The 27,014-nt window shown below is 45.1% G+C and overlaps 1 protein-coding gene across 1 annotated transcript in view; it reads left to right on the top strand.

Moving 5' to 3' along the window:
• RGS22 (regulator of G protein signaling 22) overlaps positions 1–27,014 on the top strand; it is a 1,706,064-nt gene that overhangs the window by 1,195,209 nt on the left and 483,841 nt on the right. The window contains exon 23 of the mRNA XM_069621432.1: positions 9,070–9,231. Coding sequence (XP_069477533.1) covers positions 9,070–9,231 — 162 coding nt within the window. The remainder of the gene's footprint in view (positions 1–9,069; positions 9,232–27,014) is intronic.

Below are 27,014 nucleotides of genomic sequence, written 5' to 3'. Positions count from 1 at the left end.
GAAAATGTGCCCAACAAAAATGGGAGACCAAGAACACATAGGAGCCTTCCCCCTGCTTCTACCCACAAGGATCCACTTATATTTATCCACTTATATTGAATCCTGGTACCTCCACCTGCGGCCCTCCCCGCTCAACCACAAGCACGACTGCCCAGGATCACAACTTTAGCCCTTCTACATTGGCGCCAGGCATCCTCCGCCGGTGCCCCTAAATTGGCCCTCGAGTTCTCAAGACCAGGCGTGTCTTCACAGGGCCACCCGCCTCAGCTACCTGGGCTCTTCCACCGGTGCTCCTATACTGGTGCCTCTAGTGCCTCCAAGAACTGGTGCCCAGCCCGACCGCCTCAGCTGCCTGGGCCCTTCCACTGGTACCCAACTGGAACCTTAGCCTGCTTGCCTCAGCTGCCTGGGCCCATCCACAGGTGCCCCTATCCAAGATCTGGTTCCTTCTGTTGCCTCCACCTCAACCACCTCAACTCTTCCATCGGTGCCCACCTGGTTCCTCAGCCCCCCCGCCTCAGTTGCTTTCACCTGCGACCCTCCCCACTGTCCAGTCCTGGAACGTGATACCCCCTGCCCTCCTCCTTACTAGCTCTCACCTTCCACACACCATCCAGCCTCCTCCTGCCCAGCTGCCCTCCACCCTCTTCATAATCTCATAACTACTTGGGACGCCCGTCTACCCTCTCCACCCCCTGTCTTGTCCTCTTCCCGGCTACTAATCAACTTCCCCTTCCTCTTCCAAGTCCCTCATCCCAGACCCAGCAAGTTCTGCACTTACCTACCTCCCACTGCCCAACCCCTGCTGCTAATCCTCTTCCCCTTCCCCACCCAAGCGTGTCCGTAGAGTGCTGACTCTTCTAGAAGCTACCACACTGGTCCCTGCTCTCGCTATCTCTCAACAACAACGGACCATCATAGCTCCACGCATCTCTAATTTCTCGGTTATGCGATCCGCTAATTCACCTTTTCATCGCCCTCTCTTCCCTTCCCCTCCCATCTCTTACTCTCCCCACCTTCTTCTCTCCCTCCTATTCTCCTTTTCCCTCCTCATGCCCAGTCCTCTCTTCTATGCCCGCCCACTCTCCTCCTCTCACACACCCACCCACTCTCATCATCCTAATCTTCTTTACCCCCCCACCGCTCATCATCCCAACCTCATGAACGTGGCGCTATGGAACGCCAGATCCATCTGTAACAAGACTGCAGCAGTTCTCGACATATTCTTTCGCCTCAACCTCCACTTCCTATGTCTGACTGAACTTGGACCCCCCCATATTACTTCTGTCCCTGCTTCCCTAACTACCTCCTCATCCTTCTTCTCTCATATCTCTCGTGCTTCTGGCCGTGGTGGAGGCATTGGCCTCCTCTTCCACCCCAAATACCTTTCCTCCTACTCCTCACCATCTCTTCCTTCTTTCCCTTCCTTTGAATTTCTCTACAAATCCTTCTCTTCTCCTCACCCCATTTCCTTTCTAATCATCTATCGTCCCCCTGGTCCTCTTTCTTCCTTCTATGAAGATCTTGATCACCTCCTCTCGCTTATCTCTCCCTCCCCCTCACCTCTAACTGTACTTGGTGACTTTTATCTTCACCTCCCTTCTCCCCCTCATACCTCTCCCCTCTTCTCCATCCTCGACTCCTACCTCCTTTCCCCCTTCCTTCTTCCCCCACTCATTCCTCTGGTTCCACTCTTGACCTCATCTTCAACTCTTCCTACCCCTCTTCCCCAGTCTCTACTCTTCCTGTCTATCTCTCCGACCATGCCTTACTCTCCTTCTCTTTCTCCCACCCCACACTCCTCTACTAGGCCTTCTCCTCCCATCTTCTCACGGCGTGACCTTCTCAACTTTGATCCTTCCCTCTTTATTGACACTTGCTCTTATTCTCTCCCCTCTCTCCATGACTTCTCTTTCTTGTCAGCGAATAATGCTCTATCCTCTCTTTCCTCTTCCATCTCCACTTCCCTTGATCAACTTTACCCCCTTTCTCTCTTCCGCCCAACCCGGAAACCATCTCAACCTTGGCTCACTCCTCAACTCCTCTCAATGCGGCGCCTTCTCCGACGTCTAGAGAGACTCTGGCTCAAAAACCCCTCGCTTTCCAACCAAACCTTCTATTTCTCTTACCACGCTCTCTTCGACTCTTGTCTTGCCTCGGCTAAACGCTCCTACTACTCTAACCTTCTCCACTCCCAAGCCTCCCACCCTCGTCGTATCTTCCAAACTCTCTCTCGACTCCTCTCCCCTCCCACTCCTGATCCCTCCTCCTCTTCCACACTTTCTCCCTCTGACTTTGCTAACTTCTTTTCCTCCAAGATTCTTACCCTTCGGCAAAAAATCAACTGCTCCTCGGACTTCCCCTCTTCTCCTCCCTCTGAGCCCCCCTCATCCTGCATGTCCTTCTTCTCACCTATCTCCCCTTCTGAAGTCTCCACCCTCCTCTCCAAAGCCCACCCCACGTCCGCCCCAACTGACCCTCTCCCATCCCTTCTCATCCCTAAGATCTACCCTCTTCTTATCCCCTACCTTACTTCCTTCTTCAACATCTGTCTTTCCTCAGCTACCTTTCCCTCTGCTTTCAAACATGCCACGATCATCCCTATTCTGAAAAAACCATCTGCCGATCCCCTCCTCACCTCTAATTACCGACCTATCTCTCTTCTCCCATTCCTCTCCAAGCTTCTCGAGCGCCTCGCCTACTCCCAACTCTCATCCTCTGTCACCAATCTCTCTCTTCTACCCCCGTCCCAATCTGGATTCCACCCTAAACACTCTCCTGAAACTGCTCTCACCTATATCCTTAACTCCCTCCTCTCTGCTAGGCACTCTAAGCAATCCTCTATTCTTATTCTCCTCGACCTCTCCGCTGCCTTCGACACGGTCGATCATCCCCTTCTTCTCCACACTCTTTCCTCCTTTGGGTTCAAAGGCTCTGTTCTCAACTGGCTATCTTCTTACCTCTCTTCCCGCTCTTTTACTGTTTCTTGGGGTGGCCGATCCTCCCCATCCCAACCTCTTGAATACGGCGTACCTCAAGGTTCGGTGCTTGGACCTTTCCTCTTTTCCCTTTACACCTCCCTCCTAGCCCCTGTTATCTCCTCATTTGGCATTTCCCACCACTTCTATGCTGACGACACTCAACTTTTCCTCTCTTTCTCCTCTTTCTCAACTGACCTCCACCTAAAACTTTCTTCCTGCCTTACTGCCATAAAGAACTGGATGTCTTCCCGCTTTCTCTCCCTTAACACTGATAAGACTGAAGTCTTATTCTTTCCCTCAAACTCTCTACCCTCTCCCTCTCCTCCGCCTTTCATTCACTTTCCTCCCTCCAATCTCCCTATCTCTCTCCATGCTTGAAACCTAGGCATTCACTTTGACTCCTCTCTCTCTTTCTCCCACCATATCTCGCTCACTTCTCGCACCTGTCGCTACCACCTATTCAACATTCGCAAAGTCCGTCCCTCTCTCACCTTCCATGCTACCAAACTTTTAATCTCCTCCCTTATCTTCTCCCGCCTCTTCTACTGCTCTTCCTTATTCTTCGGACTACCTACTTCTCATCTCGCCCCCCTCAAATCCATCTACCACTCTGCTGTTCGTACTCTCTGTCTCCTTACCACCCGAGACTCCATCACTACTTCTCTCTCCTCTCTTGGCTGGCTTCCATTTCACTCTCAACTCAAATTTCACTTCCTTTGCCTTGTCTTCAAATCACTCCATGGTCTTGCTCCCCCTTACCTCTACTCCCTCATCTCTCTCTACTCCCCCTACCGTTCCCTTCGGTCTGCTGACCATTTCCTTCTCACTGTTCCTCCGTCCCCTCGTGCCCCCTCCCGTTTCCGCTCCTTCCAACTCCTAGCCCCCCTGCACTGGAACTCCCTACCTCTTGCAATCCGCTCTTCCCCCACCTTCTCCTCATTCCGCACCTCCCTTAAATCTCTCCTTCTCCACTCCCCTCCTTGAAACTCCTTCCCCTTCCTGCCTCCCCTCCCTCCCTCTCTTTCCCCTTTACCATTTCCCTCCCCTTCCCCACCTCCCCACTCTCTCCCTTCCCCTTCCCTCCTCCTACCCCTCACCTCCCACCTAGTCCTACTCCACTATTCTCCCTATCTCCATTCAGTTAATTGCTCTTCTTGCTGTTTTATTGACTGATTCATATTGTAACTTCGCTTCTACTGTTATATTGTTTACGTTTATGTTTTATGTATTAAGTTGTTCACTTGTACAGCGCTTTGGTGTAAAGCGCTTTATAAATCAATAAATACAAATATTTATTTGAATCTGTGACCAGCAGAGCAATGGCATAGGTAGGAGCTCTAATAATATTACTGAACGATGTCAAGAGGAATTTTAAGGGGATAAGCATGAAATATCCCTACTGTTAAAGCTAATTATTTTCTTACTCCCTCAAAAATTCTTTGATTCCAAGTAGGGAGTAAAATCGTGTCAGAGCCTTGCTTTTAACCCTGAAATAGGAGGTGAAATGGCAAGGCACATAACACAGCTTATAGTTTTTCACACTCTTCCACGCCACAGCCGAAATACAATTCAAAAAGCGCCTTACTGAGGACTCCAAGATGGCCGCCGGAGCAGGGAGATGTGAGCGAGTCTCGCTCCCGCCGGGCCACACAGCAGCACCACACAAAGCAACGAACAGGAGGGTGTCAGCTCCAACACTAAGCACCCAGCATCACTTAGAGACATGGGATGTACACGAGAGGTGTTTTCCCCACGGCTCGAACTTCGCCGACGCCACGCAAGGGAACGTCCCTCCCCCACCGCAACTCAGTGTCGTCCCGGCCTGGAGCTCGGGGCTGCGACGCATCGAGGCAGTGGAGCAAGGCGAAGTGGACCACCCGGCCCGCGACACACAGCGGAGGCAAGCAATACACTCCGAGCAGGACCGGGGACACAAGCCGGGAGTCCACGCACTGCAGAGCCCGTCGGGGCGAGTTCCGACACATAACGGATCTGGAGGAGGGAGAGGCGGAGAGGCCGGCCAAGATACAATCACACGCCGAGGTGTGGGGCACCAGCGGAAGTCCCCGGTACAGCGGACCATAAGGTGAGGCCTCCCGCCCCCCTCCCACCAGAACATTCCCCACGGCCCCGGCTAAGCGGCAAACGGACCCGGGGAGCCAGACGCTGGGGGTGGCCCCTCAAAACCCCTTACACGGCCACGATTGGAAGCAGGCATCAGTGGAGGGCCGGCAACAATAATTACAGCGAAGCGAACTCATACCCCCCCACCCTCACACAAAACATAAATGGGGGCTGGTCAGTGGACAGAGAGGTACGGAAGAGAGGGACAGGCCCTCTGGACCCCCCCGCTACTACCAACAACTACCAGCAGCATTAAAAACGGGTGCGAAGCACGCAGCAGGACATTATAAGGGCCACCACACTAGGGAGCGCCACAGAGCCAACCACCACTGGGTGGAAGACCAGGGTACGTTCTGCGGCTCCCAGCGGGGGCCATGTCTAGAGCGAAAGGGAAGGGAGGGGGAGCCCAACAAAACCCGCAGCCCTCCAAACAGGACACCAGCATCATACAGATGTGGGCAGCAGAGGCACCAGTGGTGACCAAGAGGTAGATCGCAGGAAGACCCAACCTTGCCGACACCGAACGCAGGCCACACCACTTCCAGCAACCTGCCCCCAACAAAAGAGGATATGCGTGCCTGGTTCGTAGAGCTCCTAGATAAACTCATGTCGACAGTGCAGGATGACATGTTACTAGCACTCAAAAACCCCAACCTCTCTATCCCCGGGGCAATTCAACTACTCGAGTCATTTGGGAACATATCAGACCTAAAAATAAATAGGAGGAAATCGGAAATCCTAAGCTTAGCCGGGAGTAGAGATACACTGAACAGGGAAACAGGGCTATGGGGCTTAAAAGTAGTGGAGGAAAGTATCAAATACTTGGGCATAACTCTTACACGCAAGGTTGAGGCATTATACAAAAGGAACTACCCCCCACTCCTCTCTAGAGTTAAAAAAGATCTTGACGGCGGTGCCCCCTAAATATCTCATGGTGGGGAAGGATCCAATCAATAAAAATGAACATCCTTCCAAAATGCTGTATTACTTTCAATCCCTCCCGATTTTGGTCCCTAAATCCTTCTTCAGAACACTGGCAAAGACAGTGTCCTCATTCATATGGAACGGGAAACCCCCAAGAGTAGCCAGAACAGTTCTCACTTCTCACATCAGGGAAGGGGGCCTAGCGCTCCCACACTTCAGGAACTACTACCATGCGGCGCAATTATGGATCGTGAAAGAATGACTGGGGGACTAAATGCATAATTTCCATGTTTTTAGAGTTCTATGGGGCATAGACCTTAACATATTAGGTGGTAATTTGCTGCTTTACAGAAAAAAGTTTCACTGAGCACTTATCCTACCCAAAAACTTAAAGGTGGGGTATGTTACAAACAATCTTGTATTCACTTCATAGTCATTGTGCACATGCAGATTCATAACATGTTCTTAAACTGCACATAATGTCATGGTGAGGCTTTAAATATGTTTTGCTTGCAAAGTACAGTGGTTATGCAAATATCCGAGTTAGTGCTTTGCTACTAAAATCCGTCACTTTTTACAGAGCCCTGTAAACTATTATTGGAGGGCAGCACAGAAGCAGGGGAGGGATATATTTGGAAGGGCACAGAGAATACTACTTTAGGGTGAAGAACAAATCAGCAACTTTCAAAAATCAAATCAAATGTTTTGGCAGCACAGTACAGTGAAGGAAATGAGTTGTTTGTTTGCTAAAGGATAAGAAACTCCTAGTAACATTCTAGGAAACTGCACCGTCAATATAATCATGTGTTTTGCGTTTATTGCCATTAACATCCCCATGCATCGTCTTTAAATTATATCCGTGAATTTCAGAAGAAGTGTCCCTAGTCAAATAAAAAGGCACTTAATCTGTTGTACCCCTGAGCATTGCTGCTATTGATTTAAAAGGCAAATATATGTGATATTCTTCAATGAGGCTCCTGAAGAAACCTCAGTAAGGTGCTTTTTGAATTGTATTTCGGCTGTGGCGTGGAAGAATGTGTAAAACTATAAGCTACGTTATGTGCCTTGCCATTTCACCTCCTATTTCAGGGTTACTCCCTACTTGGAATCAAAGAATTTTTAAGGGAGTAAGAAAATAATTAGCTTTAACAGTAGGGATATTTCATGCTTATCCCCTTAAAATTCCTCTTGGCATCGTTCAGTAATATTATTAGAGCTCCTACCTATGCCACTGCTCTGCTGGTCACTGATTCAAATAAATATAAGTGTAACCTTGTGGGTAGAAGCAGGGGGAAGGCTCCTATGTGTTCTTGGTCTCCCATTTTTGTTGGGCAAATTTTCCTGTTTTTAGAGAGTACAAATTGATGTTTGTATGACTTTTAGCCTTAAGGCTTGTTTTGAGTAAATGCTGTCACAACTCACAGGACAACATAATGTGGATAGTAAGCAGAGACCCAGGAATACTGGTCATATTCTGTGGTGCAATTATTCTAATGCAATTATCGTCCTTATACAACTAGAAGCATGTTCCCCTGGCCCTTGAATGACTTTATTAAAGTGGCAAATTAATTCCTATTGCATGTATTCATAAAGACTCCTTTTAGTTGCCATTATTCCTTTTGCAAAAATGAGATCCTATCTGAATTCTTAGACCACCACATTAGTGATAAGTGATATATGTTTTTGTAACAAACTAGTGTTTTATTTCAATGGCATTAAACACCTTATGCAATGTCTCTGGGCGTTGTCGACAAATGAATAGCCACAACTAAACCTATTGTTTATCCTGAGGATACAAAGCTTTTTCTGTGCATACACATTTTCTTCTCTGCACTGGAGTACTTTTGGTAGGTACTATGGCATATCTTGAAGCCTTGGACTGGTTGATAAGCTCTTCTTATAATCACATACATTCTTTTTTTATTTGCCTTCATAAAATCAAACTAAATCATTTTTAATTACAAAAAAATATATATTTTTTAGCCTATATATGTTTGGAAAACAAGTTGTAAGATGCACCTTTTACACTGATTTGTAAAGAAATGCAGTGATTAGGATGAGGACATACCCTTTCAAACTCTTCAGAGATGGTAGCTCACTAAGTATGCATGCTCACAAAGTGGCTTAACTCGTTATTAAGTTGTGCACATGCAAAATAAAGTGCGCACAAAAGCTAACCATTCCCGCACTTAGGGACAAATAATTAGAGGGAACATTGGTGGTAATGCACCTTGAAAAAAAGTAAACATACTCTTTTTCAATTTATTTTACTCTCCAAGGTAAATTAGCTCCTCAGGTTCCTAGTACCTTAATTAAGGCAGAAAAGCGATTAAGAGTGAGTGTGGCATGGGAAGCAAAACCAGAAAAAGGGGATGTTTTCTTAAATTGTGCTTTTAAAAGCAATCAGTCAAAAGGAGAAAATGGCAGAGATTAGGAGGAGGTGCCCCTCAGTCACATCAAGACATCGGCCTACTGAAATATCAGTGAATCCAGTAGCATTCCAAGAAAACTGATTGGCTGCTGCCTTTTCCAAGGGTGCTAATCTGATTTGCTTACGTTTTGCTGTGCTTTGAAAACATATCTTTTCTGTGTAGCATTGTACTCGGTTAGTTTTTGACCCACCACCCCAATGCCAGTCCCTCATACCTGCCCGTTATCCTGAAGTTGCTCTGTCATTCAACCAGTGGCCTAAAACCGAGTTCATCACCTTACCACATGTGGCAATTTCTCGCAAGTAGTGTTATCTTTCATGAGGCTTATCCAACTTTCAACCCAAAAACATTTAGATTGTCTCTAACAACTTCCTTAAACTGTCCCGATGCTCACCACCTTAAGATACCCAAGCGGCCAACAGTGACTGTAAAGTAGCAGAAAGCGCTCTGACAAAACCCAAACAAAACTAAAAACCAAATAAATGAATTAGTCCATAAATGAGCATTGTCCATCAGCCTTTGAATGGGTTACACTTTCTTCTGACCATTGTAATATAAATATATTGATTTCTAAAATGCCTATTCCTAACGACTTTCTCTTTTGACAGCACATTGACAGTAAGTGGATTTCTTCTTCAAAAGAGATCATCGAGTTCCGGAAAGCCCTCCTTAATCCAATCACCATGATCCAGTTCCAACGCTTCATCGCCTTAAAAAGTGATACTCTCGAGAATGATCTCCTCTTCTGGCTGGAGGTGCAAAAATACAAGGTATTCGAAGGAAAGTGGAAAAAAAAAACAATTTGTGTCTATAAACATTTGAACGAGGCTCTTATTATCATACACACAGTTTTATACTGGTTTCCCCAAGCTGGTATAGAGGATGCATTGCAGCTTGTTGCATTTGATTGAAGACCAAATAAATAATAATTCAGAAGAGGTGGAGTTGCGCCAAGAAAACTGTCACATATTTAGAGTAGCTTTTGTTAGCGCAACCATAAAACAGCAACATTACAGAGAAAACACTCTATTATTTTACTTTTATTGCTACTCTATATGTGAGACAGAGTACACAGTAAGCTCTTGTTGCTATCAGATGCATTAAAGTTGTAAGTGGTCAGGTTACACAAGAAATGCCCCTGATCTGTGTCCCAGTTTGTTCACTCCCTCATAAACTGGATCACCATTAATCTTTGTGCTATTGAACAGGCACCCTTCCGGGAAAAGCCTCTGCCATCTGCAAATGTGTTACTGTAAGTCATTTCTGAAGGAAATTTACATCCTTTTTCTTCAAATTAATACAAATACAATTACATGTTGTTTGTGCCTGGCTAAGAAAATTGTGTTTGAGACCCAATCCACAGTGTATGGTTTCCAGCTAGAATTCTTTAGTTTCAAACTGTCTTTCTTAATACACATAATGGCTCTGTACAGCCAACACCAGGTGTGAAAGGGCATTTGAAGAGAGCAGGGTAAATAGTTTAAGATTGATGTTGCTGGTGCTTGGGGTACAGAGGATCCTGTCACTAGTGCTATTTGGTTACAAATAACCTCCCCCAAAAGCCTGTCACTCTTTCTCATTTCCAAAACTTCTCCTCTGAGCAAGATTAGAATGTATGAGAATCACAGCAGGAAAGGCCATGCAGTCTAGCTGGTGACCGATAATGGTGCAGTAGGGTTCTCTGCCTCATAAAGTACAGATATAGGTCACATGTGCTTCTTTTCAAGCTACTGCAAATGCTCGGAGATCCCCTGGGAGTGCATATCTTTAAAAAAGTACAGGAGAGACTTCAAATGCTAAATTCTCTGCTTTTCTCTATTCTGCAACTTTTACTTAAACTTCAAGGACTTGTATGCCTACGTGTAGGCACTAGACCAAACATCTTTTACCTGTTGGGACCCATGATTTCCAGTTCTGTTTTTTTTGTTTTGAAATTTTAATTCCGGGTTGCCTCATAGCGATGAGGTATGATGCAGCAGGTAATTGCAATCCAACATGGTTAAATAGACATACACTCTCTGTTCTCAGCAGTTGAACAGACTGTTAGTAGGACAATGGCATATCGTGTTTGGTGTTCTGTACAGCCGAGCACATTTTCTTTCCAAGGACATTCAATCTAGGTCACCCCGCTCTACTGTTTTGGCTCAGTACCTTATCTTCTGCATTAGATGTGCCATGTGGTAATTCCATAGAACAGAGAGGCAAACTCCCAAGTCACTACACTCCTATGAAGCATCTGCTAAACATATGTTTCCCTCTTTACTTCTTCCTATAGAAAAGTCCCAAGAAGCTTATGGATCGGTTTCAGCTCCATTGAATGACACATTGAACAAAATGACTAACATTTATAGATGTTATGTTTGTAGGGAGAATTACAAATATACAGTAAATTGTCAGGTCTCAAATGCCGAAATCCACAGAGATGCTGGATAATACAGATCTTCACAGATGCTACATCTGCAACTTCTCCGACTAACTCTGAGATCTACGGGGCTAGGGAAGATAAGGAGAATAGTAAACAGAAAACTAGTGAGTGATACATTCTGATCATCTACCCAGAAGCCGCCCTCCAACAGACTCTTCTGCCTTGACCGCCTGTGTCCACTCTGCGTAATGCCTAATGGAGTTTCAGTGGCTGTATTTCTTAATCCTCCTTTGAAGAACTGTGTAGCACATATGAGGATAAATAATGTAGCCCTCTTGAAACTTCTTGTAAATTGCTTTTCCTCAAAATTGGTTTTACCCTTTTTTGAAAGCAAAATCTCCCTCTCAATTGGGAGATGTTCAGGAAGCAATAGAAACTATGTACACGTTTTCAATGACTACTTGGACTAACCCTGAAACTAACTTAGCCTTTGTTCCCCTATTGTCTTGGTTGTTCTTTTTCTAAATATCTATGGACTTTGCCTACAGACCTGTTTTGACTCCAGGGTTACAAGTACATGAAAGAGAAATGTTCTGCTTATGTCCCCCCCTTCAAAACTCCCAGATGTAGATAGAAAATGATATGTCAGATGGAACTCTCAATAAAGAAGGTAATGCTGAATAAGTCACTGCACTTTGTACACTCACAGAGAAAGTCATTGAAGGCTTCTAAAGTTGACGTGTGCCTAAGGAGTAGTGATCTCTTGAGCCTCAGTGGGGTGTCTTAGATGGCAGTACAAACTCCCAGACTCTGAAGGATGGTTCAAGGGTCTTTATTTCACAAATAGAGAGAAGTATAGATTTTACTGGGGTCAGGTTGTGGGCCAGGTTTGGTAATAGGCCTCCTGTCTAAGCCTCCTGACCCAGGCATCAGTAATCTCCAGTTTCTCCAACTAGCGATCAGCAACACTTACTTTTTAAATCTAGCTATAGGTGAAGGCCTAAAGACCAAGGCCTTATCTGTCTTACTCTCTGTGGGGGTCTTCTAATGATTTCCTAACCGGCCACTGCCCAGGTATTCTCAACTAGAATGATGTGGCTCTCTGATTTTGTACCAATGTGACACCCTGGTCCTTTCTTTCCTTCAGTCGCTCCCTTTCTTTCCTTTGCCTGATCTCATAATTTCTTGTATTCTACTCTCACTCTCTCTCCTGTCCTTTCTCACTCCCTCAGGTCATAATCCCATCTCCCCCTCAACTACTATCCTTCCGATATTCTACTCTCTCTACACTCCCCCTTCACCTCACCTCTCTCCTCCCCATCACCCTTCTCTCTCCTCTCCTATCCCCTCTTCTCTCCTATCAACCCTCTCTTCCCCTCTCTCAGGGGCAAACTTGCAAGGTGGTCAAAGGGGCAATTTCCACCCAGGCTGGCTGCACTGTTGCCCCACATGCCAAAGCTGCAAAATGTTAATAATACATTTGGGAAAAAGACAAAGGGCCTTATTACGAATCCGGCGGTAACCGTGCCAGAAAAACCGGCAGGCTGCCGCACCATTCAGCCTCCGTGATTGCCAGAATCACTGGGGCATTACAACCCCGGTGACCCAGTAATTCCGGAGGCAGAATTCTGTAAATCACCATTCCCATGGAGTCTCCATGGGAATGGGGACCATGGAAACACTGGTTCCGTCTATGAAAGAGCCGGTGTTTCCATGTCTGCCTGCAGGCGGGTGGTGTTAATCCCGCCAGGTCAGACCTGGGATGTTCAAACACTTTACCCCCACCCCTTTTCCGACATGAACACTTTTGCACACCACGAAAGACGATAGACAAACATCAGAGCCGTTTATCTGACATGTCCCAGAGCCGTTTATCTGACATGTCCCAACACAAGGATTAGGCAAAGTCAGGCAATCGACCAGAATCACACACACCCGACGGCCCTTTCCCTTCCCCACAGCGATAAAAGGTGGAGCACAAGAACACCATACGAGCAAGGCAGACCGCATGATGAGACAGCTATCCAGACACGGCAGTTCAAGAGGAGAGGAGAAAGACGGCGCGAACCGAGAGGGTGACAAGGAGAGAAGCAACCTTGCCCTTTCCGACCAAGGCCCGTGTAACCACCATGGAAGAAATCGTAGTAGCCCAAGTGGGTTGCAGCAGATGTCAATGGTACACGCAGCGTGCCTACTTTGATAAGCAGGACAGAGGGAGATGCCTGCTACCGTGGTACCAGCCTTGACTCCTGATATGAAGAAAACCAAGCAGTTCATCACAACTGGTGAGTCAAAGGGAGAACCGATAAAGAAACCTAACTGTGTTGAACAAAAGTAGCAAGCGGCAGATTGCAGAAAATACAAAGAACTGTTAATGTGAAAGGGGAAAGCCAGATGCAGATGAGCCAGGCATCACGTGGGTGCTCACTCGAGAAACTCTGGGTGATTACCTGCTTTTTGAAACTACTGTTACTAGAAGGCCTTGGGACAGGCGAGAAGGCGGTCAAAGTGGTCATACGGGAGTCTAATAAAATAGTCTGTAAAGTTGAAAGTCTTTGACCGGCAGATGATTGTGAAGCTAAGGGAAGTGAATCCCACATCGTAAGAAAGTAGAAGGAACTGTGTGATTGGCAAGAGTGAACCCAACGGAGGGATGCCGATGGAAAGGGACGATGCCTAAAGTCCCAAAGAACAGTATGTTGACAAGAGTGAACCCGGCAGAGGCTTGTCCACATTGAACTGTTTAAAAAGGCATTAAGATTTGTGAGTGTCACAGAAGGGATTGTGTTGAAAGTTTAGTGAACCCAACCGAGGGAGGCAAACAGTTGAGAAGGATCTGCGCCTGGAAGAGGGGGATCCAAGGGTGAGATACCATCACCCCAACAGCACGTGAATGCAACTGAGAAATCGTTTTCGAATACAAGCCAGAGTGAACCCGACAGAGGGAGGCAGATATTCGAGAGCGGTCTGAGGCCCGGAAGAGGGGGACCCAGGGTGAATAAACGTCACCTCAAGTGCAACCCAAAAGGAACTTTTTTGTTTATTAACATAGACCCAAACTTTACCACCAGCAGAGGGGGTATTTCTGGAATGCCTCAGTACTATTTCAGAAATGCCACCTCCGATAGCGGTGGATAGTAAAAAGATACCAAAAAAAATGTTTCAGACATTTTTAGCAACAATGTGAGGGGAGAAATGGACTATGTACAGCAGGCCATCGGAAGCAGGAAAAGCTAACCTCCAAAGGTCCTGATATCGCCGAGAATTGTTTAGGGATCTGAACCCGCAAAGGGGGATCCAGGGGTGAAAAGGCAACACCCAGCATACCATTGCAAAGGAACCTTTTGTTGTTATTTTGAACACATCATGTCCTCGAAGGCAAGAGACTTTTTACAAAGAAAGAGACTTTGCCATTGACGGTCCTGATAGCTGAGAACAGAACTGTTGTCTCGTGCTGGGAAGGCTCGAACGTGTGCTGTGCTCCAGAGTCCCGCCTTGTACCGTGCTCAAAACCTGGGGAAGGGAGACCATGACTATTGCATATTGACTTATTATTTGTGAATGCTTCTTCATGTTTTGTGAGCCCTATCCCACACTCTTTTGTATTTAGCGTAAGGATTGGCAATACGTTTTTCTTAGTGTAGGCCCTTTTATTTGACAAGACGCTGCTAGGACTGCCTTATTTTGATTTGATGGTCTTAGCTTGCTCCAATATTAGATTTAGGTTTAGATTAGGCGTTTTCCCACCCTACCTATACAGTTTAATAAACACCCTTGATCACTTGTGTCTATCTATTCTTAATACCATGCAATCCTTACACCACTCCATAGCTAGTATTTGCCTAATCTTGGCGAGCCATTGATGTATCGTGGGGGTGCTCCAGCTCTTTTTAATGTATATATGGCACATGTTTCCTGTGACCTTAACACAAAAAATTGTTTCCCCACTCGCTTAGGTACACTACAAATCCAACAACTTGCTTATGCAGATGATTTAATTTTGCTAGATCAGACACCAATCAGGTTGCAATGCTCAATTAACGGCTTTGCTGATTATATTAGGAACTTGTACCTTGAAATCAATCCCTAATAATCAAAACATTTGATTACACATCCAAAAAGATGCACCTTGATTTGCAAAAATGGTACCTAAATAACACTAAATTGGAGACGGTTGCCTAGTGGAAATATCTTGGCTTTCAAATAAAATTGAAATATTTTAATATAATTGAATTACACAAGATGTCTCCCCGATTGCAGCCCATGCAGCCCAGATGGGCAAACTAAATTGGAAGTATGGGAAATTCTCCTTTTTACCCATTATAACATTTTATAAAGCAAAGATCATCCCTGCTCTGACACATGGAGCAGAATTCAAAGGCACTAAATTTCCTTGGGGCAGAGTTGAGGGCCAACTCTAAAGTTGTGTGTTGAAGTTACCCAAAGGTGTCCCTATTGTCATAATTAGATCCGAACTGGCTCTTCTATCCATGCAATAGTAGAGTGGAGAACCTTTACTCTCTATGCCAGGATTTTAACACCTGTGCCTAACTCTGTATTTGGATTTGTTTGGGCTGGTATCACATGGTACATGCTTGACCCTTAACTCTTGGATCCAGTGTTGCTCCGACATCTTGACAAGGATATGTGCAAAAAAGAGCTAATTACTAATCTTTTATCTGTGAGGAAAAAAGTACTGCTGTTGGAGGACTGGATCATAGCATCAGAAAAATAGAATATTTGTTGTTTCGTCACCTATGCTATGATGAAAGGAGAGTAAATCAAGTAGCCTGCTATCTAATTCAGTCACCAAATGATCATCGTAGAGCTTTCTTTATGAGGTTCAGGCTCAACCTTCTACCAACCATGGAGCTAATAGGGTCCAGAAGCAAGTTGGACTCTTTGGCTAGGAAATGTTGTTTTTGTAAAAAAGTGGGAAAGGTGGTATCTCTTAAGCACTTATTTGTGGAATGGACAAACTTGGCACATATTCGAGATCTACACTTCTGTGAGTTTGTTCACGAAGTAGGTAAACCCAAGATCCCCCCTTTTTTGGGAAAGAATTTTCATCATCATCAAGTTTATTTCGGATATACATAGAAAATCCATAAAAACATTACATAATACAGAGATATCAAAACATTTTAAATCAGTAACAATACATCTATAGAAAACAATGTTAAAACAACCAAAAGGGATTACAAATATATTTCATTCACTATTGTCAGTTATCTCATTACGGGTCAATGACTGCAGAAAACATTTCCTATGATACAAAGCTTTTGTCAAAAGTAAGGACCATGCCACACTGGGTGAATTTGCCCACAACAGGTAAATCAGTGCTGGCCAATACTGCACAAAGCCTTGTTCCCTCAATATATAGGGGAAAATAAAACAACAAATGGGCTAGATCCTCACACGGGGCATCACATAGCGGGCAGGAACGATCCGCAACCCTCCCCCGGACTAAGCTGCCACCACAGCCCTTAGGTGGATACAGTTGAACCTAGCCTGTGTCTAAAGGACTCGGTCAATTGGTGATTCAGCCCAGAGCAGGTAACCTTGAACACCCTGGGACATAATGGTCATCAAACCACGATTCATAGGCTTGAGGCGTTCTAAGCCTTCCCTATTCAGTCTTACAGATTCATACAGGCCAGCAGTCCATCGATTTATCTCACTCCGGGATAGGGTACTACTCAGAGGGTACAAATGCATACAATTCATCCCCCTCAACTGTGATTTAATTTCAGACAGCCACGGAATCTTGTCTCTCAAGTCCATATCGAACAAGAAAGTGATCGGTTCCTGAGTTAAAGTGGCATTGTCATTCCCCCGTAGCCTGAGCCAATGTAATACCGGTTGCAGGGAAATCATATCCTCGATTGGTGTACAACCCAACTCCATGTGAACACCAAAGTTAGGGTCAGAGATGGGCAACCCCAACAGTTTCTTAAAAAATGGTTTCTTTGTGGACTGCACCATATTAACAAATTAATGACTCCACAACTCCATTCCAGATCTGGCCACAGACACCCCTTTCCACTTGTACAACTGTAAGAACGGGCAATTGGTTTAGCCTTAAACATGCACATAGCCCTTGAGACCGGACCCAATTCCTGCTTAAACGTTGACGTTTGTTTTAATACATGAGCATTAGCACCAAAAGTTGCCAAAAATCTTACCCCCAGGTAATCAAAAAATTTGACCTTGGAGCTAACAGTATTCCTGCAATACATGGTCTTGCAGTGTATCATCCGCAATTTTAAAAGGAAAGTATAAATCATTGCTACTACGTCATATGTTCAAAGTCTGCTGAGCATTAATTAATAATTCGATAATCGCTGTGATTTAAATAGTTGATTATCATGAATTTTATGGTGGAAATTAATTAACTTTATTAATTACTAATTCAGGGATTTAACAATACACATCATTTGTATTAGTTTTATGTCGTTCTGAGAATTGTATTTCTAAATTGTATTGTCTTATTCATGTATTTTTCTGTATTTGTCATATCTCTTTTGTGAAGGTTTTAATAAACGAGATACAAATAAAAAATGTATTAAAAAAATGTTTTTCAATCTATTGAAGGGAAACACCTGGGCTTCCATTCTGTACAGAAAAAAGAAAGCTTTAAAAAATTGGAGCCAATTGGGATTTGTTTACCTACACCTTCGAGGTGGACGTAAAAATAGGTGTTTTTTCTGCAAAAAGTCTGCCTACAATACCACTGCCAGTATTCCCATGGAATTCCATTGATGGTATTTGATCAAACCCCGAATTGGATGGATGGAAAATACTGACAGTTTTACTGGTATCACCCAACTCCGAATGACCCCCTAAGTCTGTGATTGTTTTTCATTGTCTTGTCCAGAACACTCTTCTAGTGTTCTATAAGAGTGTTAAAAAGAGACACATGCAAATCATCATCAGGTTCAGATATATAAATGCAAAATCGCATGAACACAGAGACATCTTTCCACCTATACTTTACACTGTCACAAATGGACTCAAACACATTAACCCAGTCATAGAAACTGAAACACACACACACACTCCACCTTATTTGAAAACCCACATTAACTGTAGGCGGAGCATATATTGTACCTTATCTGACAACTGTCCCATAACCTTTCCTCGTATCCTATAGGACAATTAGCGCTAAGCCCACTGCGCTGCATCCTTGTGCCTAAAACCAGCATCGCAACATCACTGTATGATGCAACCTCATTATGATTATCCATTTGCTTATCATTGATGTACAAATAAGACTCCCCTTACTACTGGGACAACACTTGCCAGCCATACTTCCTGTTCCTCCAATCACCATGAAAATGTCTCTCCACTGTAATACCAAACCCACACCCTTCCTCCTACCGCAGCAAGCTACCTTGATCTCATACTCCATTAAACCTACCCCATTCCTACCCAAATTAACGGCTAATTTGACAAATTGCCAAACTGCCCAGCAGCCATAGCGGCCCTTCCACACTCACCCCTGCACAATGGATTGAGCGGTATGCCATCAAGCTGACTCCTAATCAACCTTGCTGCGGCATCCATAGAAATACAAGACTTGCCTCAAGGTTTACCATAGTAGCTCCTATAGTCAACATCTACCAAGAAAACCTACCCAGCCAAAAAACGCCACCCCATTCCTCGCGGAACTTACCTTGCCTTACCACCACTTGCTCGCTACCACAAAAACTGAAACCAAAGTGGAACAAACCATTAGCCATGTCGGCCCCACGGAATCTACCTCACCCTCCAGTTAAGTCCAAACCTTCCTTGATAAAAGGGGCGCTTATTAATGCTAGATCCATAGTTGCACGTGCAACTGACATAACCGACTTAATCAAGGACACTAATCTCGATTTCCTAGTAGGATCAGAGACCTGGCTCCATGCCGCCGCAGAACCATCTCTTATGCTAGCCATCCCAGACTCTTACACTATTACCCGAGTAGACAGCGAAAATGGTAAAGGCTGAGGGGTGGCCTTCATAGCTCGATCTAACTTGGCACTCAGACCGTCAACTACCTTGTCAATCAAATCATGCAAACTGCTCACAGTTAAAATAGCAACTTCCCACACTAGCACACTTACCATCCACCTCATATACAGATCTCCCAGCCCCCCAGGAGACTTCGAGGAGGATATTATCACACAGCTTTCTGATAGCACTAAACCAAAGTCACACATTATATTACTTGCCGACTTTAACCTAGGCCTATATCACCCAAATGACCAGTCTGCTGAATCCCTGGAAGACTCCCTAAATGAACTGAACTTCACAAAGAGAATTAACCAACCTACTAACTCGAAATTACGAATACTGGATTGGCTGGCAGACCATAACTGTGACACTGCAATTACTGCCATTGACCCACAAGCCTGGACTGACCGCTCCCTCATTTCATTCATCATTAATGTCAACCGTCCAGCCCCTAAAACTAATGCCATCGCGCCTCCACTATTCACTAGAAACAAGCGTAACATTACAGCTGAAAAACGAACTCCTCTGCTGATCCCTATACTAAACGCTAACAATTCGGAAGACCCAGAGGAATTAATAGAGCTCTTCAACAATACCATGACTAGGGCCCTAGACACCATCGCTCCTCTGAAACTCCGTAAGAGCAAACCTAAAGATTGCCTTAATACATGGTATACACCACAATTGAAAGAACCCTTGAGGTCGGAAAAAAGGAAATGTGAGGTTACCTGGAAAAACCTTCTGTCTAAGGAGAACAAAGACATAGGGCCTCATTACGAGTCTGGCGGTAACCGAGGCGGTAAAACCACCTGGTTACCGCCGGACTTGTATTACCATTCCGCCTCCGTGATTCCCGAAATTACCGGGGCATTACAACCCCGGGAATCACGGAGGCAGAATGGTGTTAATCCCCATTCCCATGGGGATCATGGAAACACCGGCAGCATCTCGCCAAACCTGGCGGGAACATCACCTCCCGCCTGCAGGAGTCGGGATCAGGCGGTCCGGAAACAACGGTGGCGGCGGGTTTACCGCCACCGTTATTTCCGGACCGCCTGATTTGTAATGAGGCCCATAGTCACAGAAATCTCTGCTCACTACAAAAAAGAGATAGTAAAAACTAAACAGGAAACTTATAACGACAGGATCCAAAATGCTAGTTCCAGCATCAAGGAACTATTTGGAATCCTAAGGGAATTAGAATCACCTATTTATTTATTTATTCACATTTTTTAATGCACACAGCAGCCCAAGGCATTACAGGACAATTTTGCGTGACGAAGTATAGATACAGGCATGAAATGATACAGTCAATGTTAGGTGTGAGGTGAGGTGGAAGAGTTGAAGAGAGTTAGGTGAATAGTGTGGTTTTGAGTGATTTGTGAAAGGAAAACAGGGAGGTTTCTGCTCTGAGCGAATTGGGAAGGGAGTTCCATAGCTTAGGTGCTATGTAGGGGACTCTGTAACTAAGTACCTTTTGTTTCCTATGTTTACACAATCTTGCTGCTTACGCCTTCATGTAATAGCGCCTCGATGTCTATGGGCTGCAGTGCGCTCTATAAATGTAAATAAAAAAAAATAAAATGCCGCCGGCTTTGGCTCTTCTGATGGTGGGTATGCAGAGTTGGTTAGCATGATGGCTTCTTTTAGGACGTCAGAGGAGTTCTTGAGTATGGTTTCGGATAGGTAAGAAGGTGCGTGTCATGATCTCTGCTTCCAAAAGGTCAGGGTTTTCCCAACTCCCTTGGAAGCAGATGCATAACCCAGGTTCCGAGTGCCAACCAGTCCCAATTGGGACCTTTTGGACCCAGTCCTGGCGCCAGTGGCACCAGGCCCATAAATATGCCCAGTCCCAGCGCTGGAAGCGCCGGGCTCATAATGCTTGGGGGGACTTACCTGCAGCAGACCATGCTGCTTACTTGCCTGCCAGTTGAGCCTCTGATCCTCTTCTGTTTGGAACTACTTTTCCTGTTGGGTGGGGCTGGAGCCACTCCCTAGATTTAGAACACTGGAACTCTTCTGGAAGGCAGGAACTCTTTTCTTACCAGGAACTCTTTTCTTACTTAGGCGTGGCTGTGGAAGGAGACACCTAAGCACTACAGGAGGCTATTTAAACCACACCCGGTGGATGAATCTTGCTTTGCGTTATTCTGCACCCTCTGCAGCAGGATGCTCATCGTGTCTTCTGCATCCAGTCCTGGGCCTAAGGAAAAAGGCTTACCATCCTGAATCCAGTCTTCAGCAACCCCTATAAAGACAAGAAAGAACAGGTTAGCATTCAGGCATCTGAAAGGCAAAGGCTTACCTACTCTTCGTGCGCTCCGGAGGTCTTCATACTGCATTCCGGCATCTGAAAGACAAAAGCTTACCAACTCTTCGCACGCTCCGGAGGCCTTCGGCGCTGCATCCGCATCTGAAAGACAAAACAAGGTGCGTTTAAAGACATTGGGGAACTTTAATACTCACGTGCCATTACTCCTTTCCACATCTAATCCAGTGGGTATTCCGGCACCCTGCAGCCGCTCCGAACTCGTACCTGCAAAATAAAAAGACAGTTAGAGCGCATCGTGAAACAGGCAACAAGCGCTTACTCACGTGCTTCCAGGCGCTTCTATTCATCACACGGGCTCCATCTACAACTCACTTCAGCCCGTCATCCGCCATCGCCGGAACCCTGCAAAACAAGAGACATCATTACTAAAGACTTTAAAAAGACATTTGAATGACTCGAAACTTACCGTTCGTGCAGTAAACGACGGACAGCAGTCCTCTGAAGTCAAGAGGCCTGTGCTACCTATCCAGTGAAGAAACTGGCTACAGCACCCTTCCCCGAGGCAGATGGAGAGCTTGGCATTCACTTACATCTTACGTCAGGCATACAGTGCACAGAGGTCCAGCCCAAAGAGCCAACCGGGTGCTACACATCACCTTTGAAGATACGGTAGTCGCCCAGTCAAGACCGGCGCCTCTGCGAGAATCAGGTGAGCGTTACAGTGCGACAGAGTTGATGCATTTATGAGTAATGGTTAGGATTTAGAAGTTCATTCTTTCTTGAACTGGGAGCCAGTGTGCATTTCGTCTTGCTTGGGATACGTGGTCAAATTTAGGTAGGTGCAGAGCTGCACGGAGCGCTTTATTTTGCACTATTTGGAGTTTGTAGAGGTTTTTTGTTGAGGTGCCTGCTTGGAGGGCGTTGCAGTAGTCTAGTCTCGCTCCTATAGTGGCCCTGGCGATGGATAGGCTGTTTTGGGAGGTTAGGAAGGGTTTTATGGCGTAGATGAGTTTGGTGGTGAGTGCGGATGCAGAAGAGATGGTGCTGACCTGTTTCGTCATAGAAATTGTAGCGTCTAAGTAGACTCCTAAGGTCTTCACAGATGCGGGGACTGAAATGTTGGTGTTGTCAATGGTGAAGTGGGAGTATTCAGGGCCAAGTTTGGCTAAAGTTTCCTTAGGTGCTAGGATGATGACCTCAGTTTTATACCCATTTAAACAGAGGCCATTGGTGGTCATCCATGTTTGTATGGTGGTGTAAATCTGAAGGAGTGCTTCAGTATCTTGGGTGTAATCTCCAGTGAGGGGGAGGAGGACTTCGGTGTCGTCAGCATGGTTGGTGTAAGATATGCCGAGCGCGTCCAGCAAGTCAAAGAGAGGTTTGGTAAACAGGTTATAGAGGGTGGGTGCAGTGCAAGATCCCTGAGGGACTCCACAATCAATGGTTTCAGGGGATGCATTGACCAGGTTAGAGTATACTTTCATGGCTCTTCCTTTTAGGATGGAAGTAATCCAGGAGCTCGCTTTGTCTGAGAAGTGTGCAGCGTTGGAAAGGTGGGAGGTGAGGATGTTGTGGTCCACAAGATCAAACACGGCGGAGAGATTGAGGAGAAGTAGGAGGGCAGGTTTACCAGTGTCCATTATTTTGGTGATTTGATTCTTTAAGTCTAGGAGGGTGGTTTCTGTGCCATGGCCCTTGCGGAAGCCTGATTGTCTCCTACCCAGGATGGCATGCATTTCCAGATATTGCTGGATTTGGTTATGGGCGGCCTTGCGTAGGATTTTGAGGAGGAAGGGGACAGTAGTGATAGGACGGTAGTTATTTGGTGAGGTAGGGTCCAGGGAGGGCTTTTTTAGTAGCAGGCAAACCCATGCTTCTTTTAGGCATTGAGGTATGATTCCTGATGAAAATGAGGCGTTGATGAAAGCAGTTATGATAGGCACTAGAGAGTCTGCGCATTCTTTGATAATGGTAGGAAGACAGATGTCCCCTTTGCATGTGGAGGGTTTGATTTTTTTTAGAAGGTCTGTGACTTCTAGTTCTGTGACGTCTCTAAAGACGAATAGGAGTGTTTGAGGGGGTGGTATATGGGAGGAGGGTGGTAACGGAGTTATTATTCGGGAGAGCCTAACGCTGAGATACTATTTTGTTTTGGATTGTTTTAGCTTTGTTGAGGAGAGTGGTTTGGATGCTGGAGCACCAAGCTTCACCCTTAACGATTTCATCAGGGCTAGAGATGGCTGTGGTGAGCTCTTTGAAGATAGAGAATATTTCTCTTGTTTTAGAGTTGGCTTTAGTGATTCTTTGATTGTAGGATTCTGATTTGGCGTGGAAGATGGCTTGTTTATAAGTGGAGGAGATTTCTTTGAATTCCTTGAGAGAGGATTGGTTGGGCGCTGACTGCCACTTGGTTAGGGCTTTAAGTTTCTTAGTGCAGAGAGCTGATAATTCTTCTGTAAATCAGGAGTTGAAGTGCATGGATTTTTTTTATTTTTTTTCTTCTTGTGGTGCTATGGATTCAATTGCTTGGGTGAGGACATGGGCATAGGTTTTGGCAAAGGAGGTGGGTTCATTATTCAACAGCGTTTTGAGTTCAGGGGTATTGAGCAATGGGGCGAGGTTGATTTTAGTGAGTTTTTTAGAGCTTCTGGCTTTGGCCGGTGGGGCATGAATGAGAGTCGTGTGTGTTGCCCTGGTGGGAGTGGAGAATTGTATGTAGTGGTGATCTGTCCATGGAAGGGCTAGGATGTCGGTGACGGATGATGAACAGTTATGGTCGGTGATCCAATCGATGGTTCGGCCTTTACAATGAGTGGCCTATAGCTCCTGATGACTCTCACTTGAAAAACAAAGACTGGTGCACCAGCATTCAAAGTGCCTTGACGAATAGAATCACCACCCTCCAAAAGAAAATTGCCTCCAAAAGACTCAACATTAACAGCATTGACACAGCTCAGTACCAGGACACCACTACCCTCTCAATTACCATACCTGAATTCAAATTTGCCCAAGTCACTACTACTGATGTCGCTAAAATCATTAACTCTGAAACCTTCACTTTGCCAAGGCGGCATCTGCCCTGCCGAAATTATAAAAGATGCAGTTAGATATCTCACCGCTTTCATCACCAGGCTTATAAATGCCTTCTTTAAATCATGCCAGGTCCCTGCCAACCTAAAAGACAGTATTATCCCTGCTTAAAAAAGCCTCCCTGGACCCCACTATCCAAACTAATTACAGGTCCATAACTACAGTCCCCTTCCTCCTCAAAATTATCGACAAAGCAGTTTGCCTCCAAATCCAGTCGTACCTAGAGATCAACAATCTCCTTGGGCTCAGACAGTCCGGATTTAGACCCTTGCATGGGACTGAAACAGCGCTACTAGATCTAAAAACACAAATATACTTAATAAAAGATAATAGACAATGGGCCTCATCACGTAACCCTTAAATCTGGCGGTAGCACTATTACCGCCGGATTTAAGGATCCGCCGAATCAGGGCTTCGGCGGATTTCAATCCAGCTCTGAGCTGGTGTGAAATCCGCTGAGAATTCGCGCTAATACCGCCGGCGGGAAATCAGCCGGTGGTATGAGCGCAAAATTTCCCCATTGAGCCCAATGGGGAATGGGGCATTCCCGAATGGGCTCAATGGGTAATGGGGACTTCCAAGTCCGCCCAACTCGTGATCTCGCACTATTAGCGCCGGGGGCTATGGCGGTAGCGCTAATAGCCCCCGCGCTAATAGCACCAGCCCTACCGCCGAGGTTGTGATGAGGCCCAATGTGCACTACTCTTACTTTTAGACCTCTCTGCTGCCTTTGATTTGGTCGACCATAATATACTATGCAAGCACCTATCTTTTTTTTTTTTATTTTAGTTTTTTTTCATTCAGTTTGTACAAACTTTTGAAAAAAGAAAATTCTTACATTATCGTTATCATGCTCTTCCCTAGCAGACTTAGTTTGTAAAATCTTAAATATATATTTCTTCTAAAACTTTTTGCAATTTCATCGGAAGCCGCTCCCTTTCACTCCACTCCATCATAGTCTGTCTAGGGCCACTTGGCCCTTTTGGGGATCTCGCCGGCTTCAGCCTATTTCTTGTGGAAACATGCAAATGCCCACATTTCTTACTCCATTTCTCGCATCTTAATTTCCATCTGTTGTAGAAACAATGTGAGCGCCAGCGACAATTTTTTATGGGTGCTACAGTGTAAGCGGCACCACCACTCTTCCTCGCTATATGTTGCGACTATATCTCTTTCGGTAGCCAAATATTTCGTTCTCAGAGCTTTGAGTTCACTGCAATACAGGATCAAGTGTTTCAGCGATTCATTCTCTATTTGGCAGAAGCGGCTTTTTAAATCCTTGTTCAGCAGTTTCTTTCTGTGCATTTCCACTTCTCTTGTTTCGTACAAGTTCAGCCTAAATCTTAGGTAAGATCTTCTTAGAATTTTGCATGGAAACATTTCCAAATATTGTAATGTCTGCACTCTTCCCTTTGCTTCGCCAGGATGATTTGTCATACATTTGTGGGAGTTTCTTTTCTCAATTGTTTTGATCCAGTCGTGTTCCATTACTTTCTTTTTCACAGCATTTGGATTGGTGGTCAACTGGTTCTCCTCTGCTCCTAGCTCTTGTAGTATCTTTTTGCAATTCAGTCTCCATTGTTGGAGTATCGGCTTTGGCTGCTCTTTTTCATGCTCTGCCAGTATTTTTAACTGTGGAGCTGAGACTTCGATTGTCTTGCTGTATAGAGTCAGCATGTTCCAAGTGATTTTTGCATCCAGAGTTGGTACTCCTACTTCATAAAGTACACATGCCGCTGGATAGCTTGTTGGAATTTGCAAAACCTTTTTCCAAAACGACCCCTCGCACCTTGACCATATTTCGCTTGAGCATCCAAACATGCATTCCGCTCCAAATATAAGGGCTGGAATTACCTTGCTTTTATAGAAATTTATCACAGGCTTGAAAGAGAATTTCCCATACTTGTTGTGGACTGCCCATGCTTGTGCCGTTAATTGCTTACATTTACTTATCGTTTGAGATACCATTGGATCGTCACGTAAGCTGGAATTAATGTGTACTCCCATTAATTGTCCACCTCATTTATTAATAACCAAAAACCTCTGGTATTCCGCTGTCCTAGGGTCTTCAACATGGTTTCAGCATCCTTTTGGTCCAGCACTGCTCTATGGTTTTTCACCCAGTTCCTGTAGTTATTTTTCAGTGATCTCAACTTTCGCTTCTGTTCTTCCTCGTTTACGTTTCCTATCTTTCTGCAGTTTTTCCTTAGAGCTCTTTTTTTTCAGCTATTTCTATATCATACATATGTTTCTTGTAGAACGGTTTCCCCTGGCAATTGACTTTCAGCCTTTAAATTTCCATAAATTCTCTATATTCAATTAAATGGTCATTCAGGGCGCTAGGGTGGGGTTTTATGCCATCTGTCAGTGACTTTATATCTTTGGCTATCATTCTCAGCCGTGTTCTGCTCGGCTCCAATTCAAATGGTTGATTTGGTTGTACCTTTTTCTTGAGAGTGGGTTGATTCCAGGTGAGAGAGACTAAATTATGATCGCTGTGGGTGGTTTTTGTCACCTTCGTTGATGTTATTTCTTCTGCCATTCCCTCCGTTACAAAAAAGTAATCAAGGATTGACTTTTGCTGCCCTCTCTCCCATGTCTCCACTGCTGGAATATCGCCCATTATATTCCCGTTCATCATATTCAATGCACGATCCTCCATCTCTTCCAGCCATGTTCTTTTTTTTTTTACTTCATTTATTGATATTTTTGTCTTCCCAGTTTTTTTCCGTGTAGTTCTAGTAATTTTAGATTGAGATCACCACATATCACCATGTTCAGTTCTCTCTCAGTCGACATCACATTGTCTACCGCATCCAGCAGGTCGT

Source organism: Ambystoma mexicanum, chromosome 5q (assembly GCF_040938575.1).
Source record: "Ambystoma mexicanum isolate Mex_15411 chromosome 5q, UKY_AmexF1_1, whole genome shotgun sequence".
Lineage (NCBI taxonomy): Eukaryota > Metazoa > Chordata > Amphibia > Caudata > Ambystomatidae > Ambystoma > Ambystoma mexicanum.
This window is presented reverse-complemented; position numbering and strand designations above follow the sequence as displayed.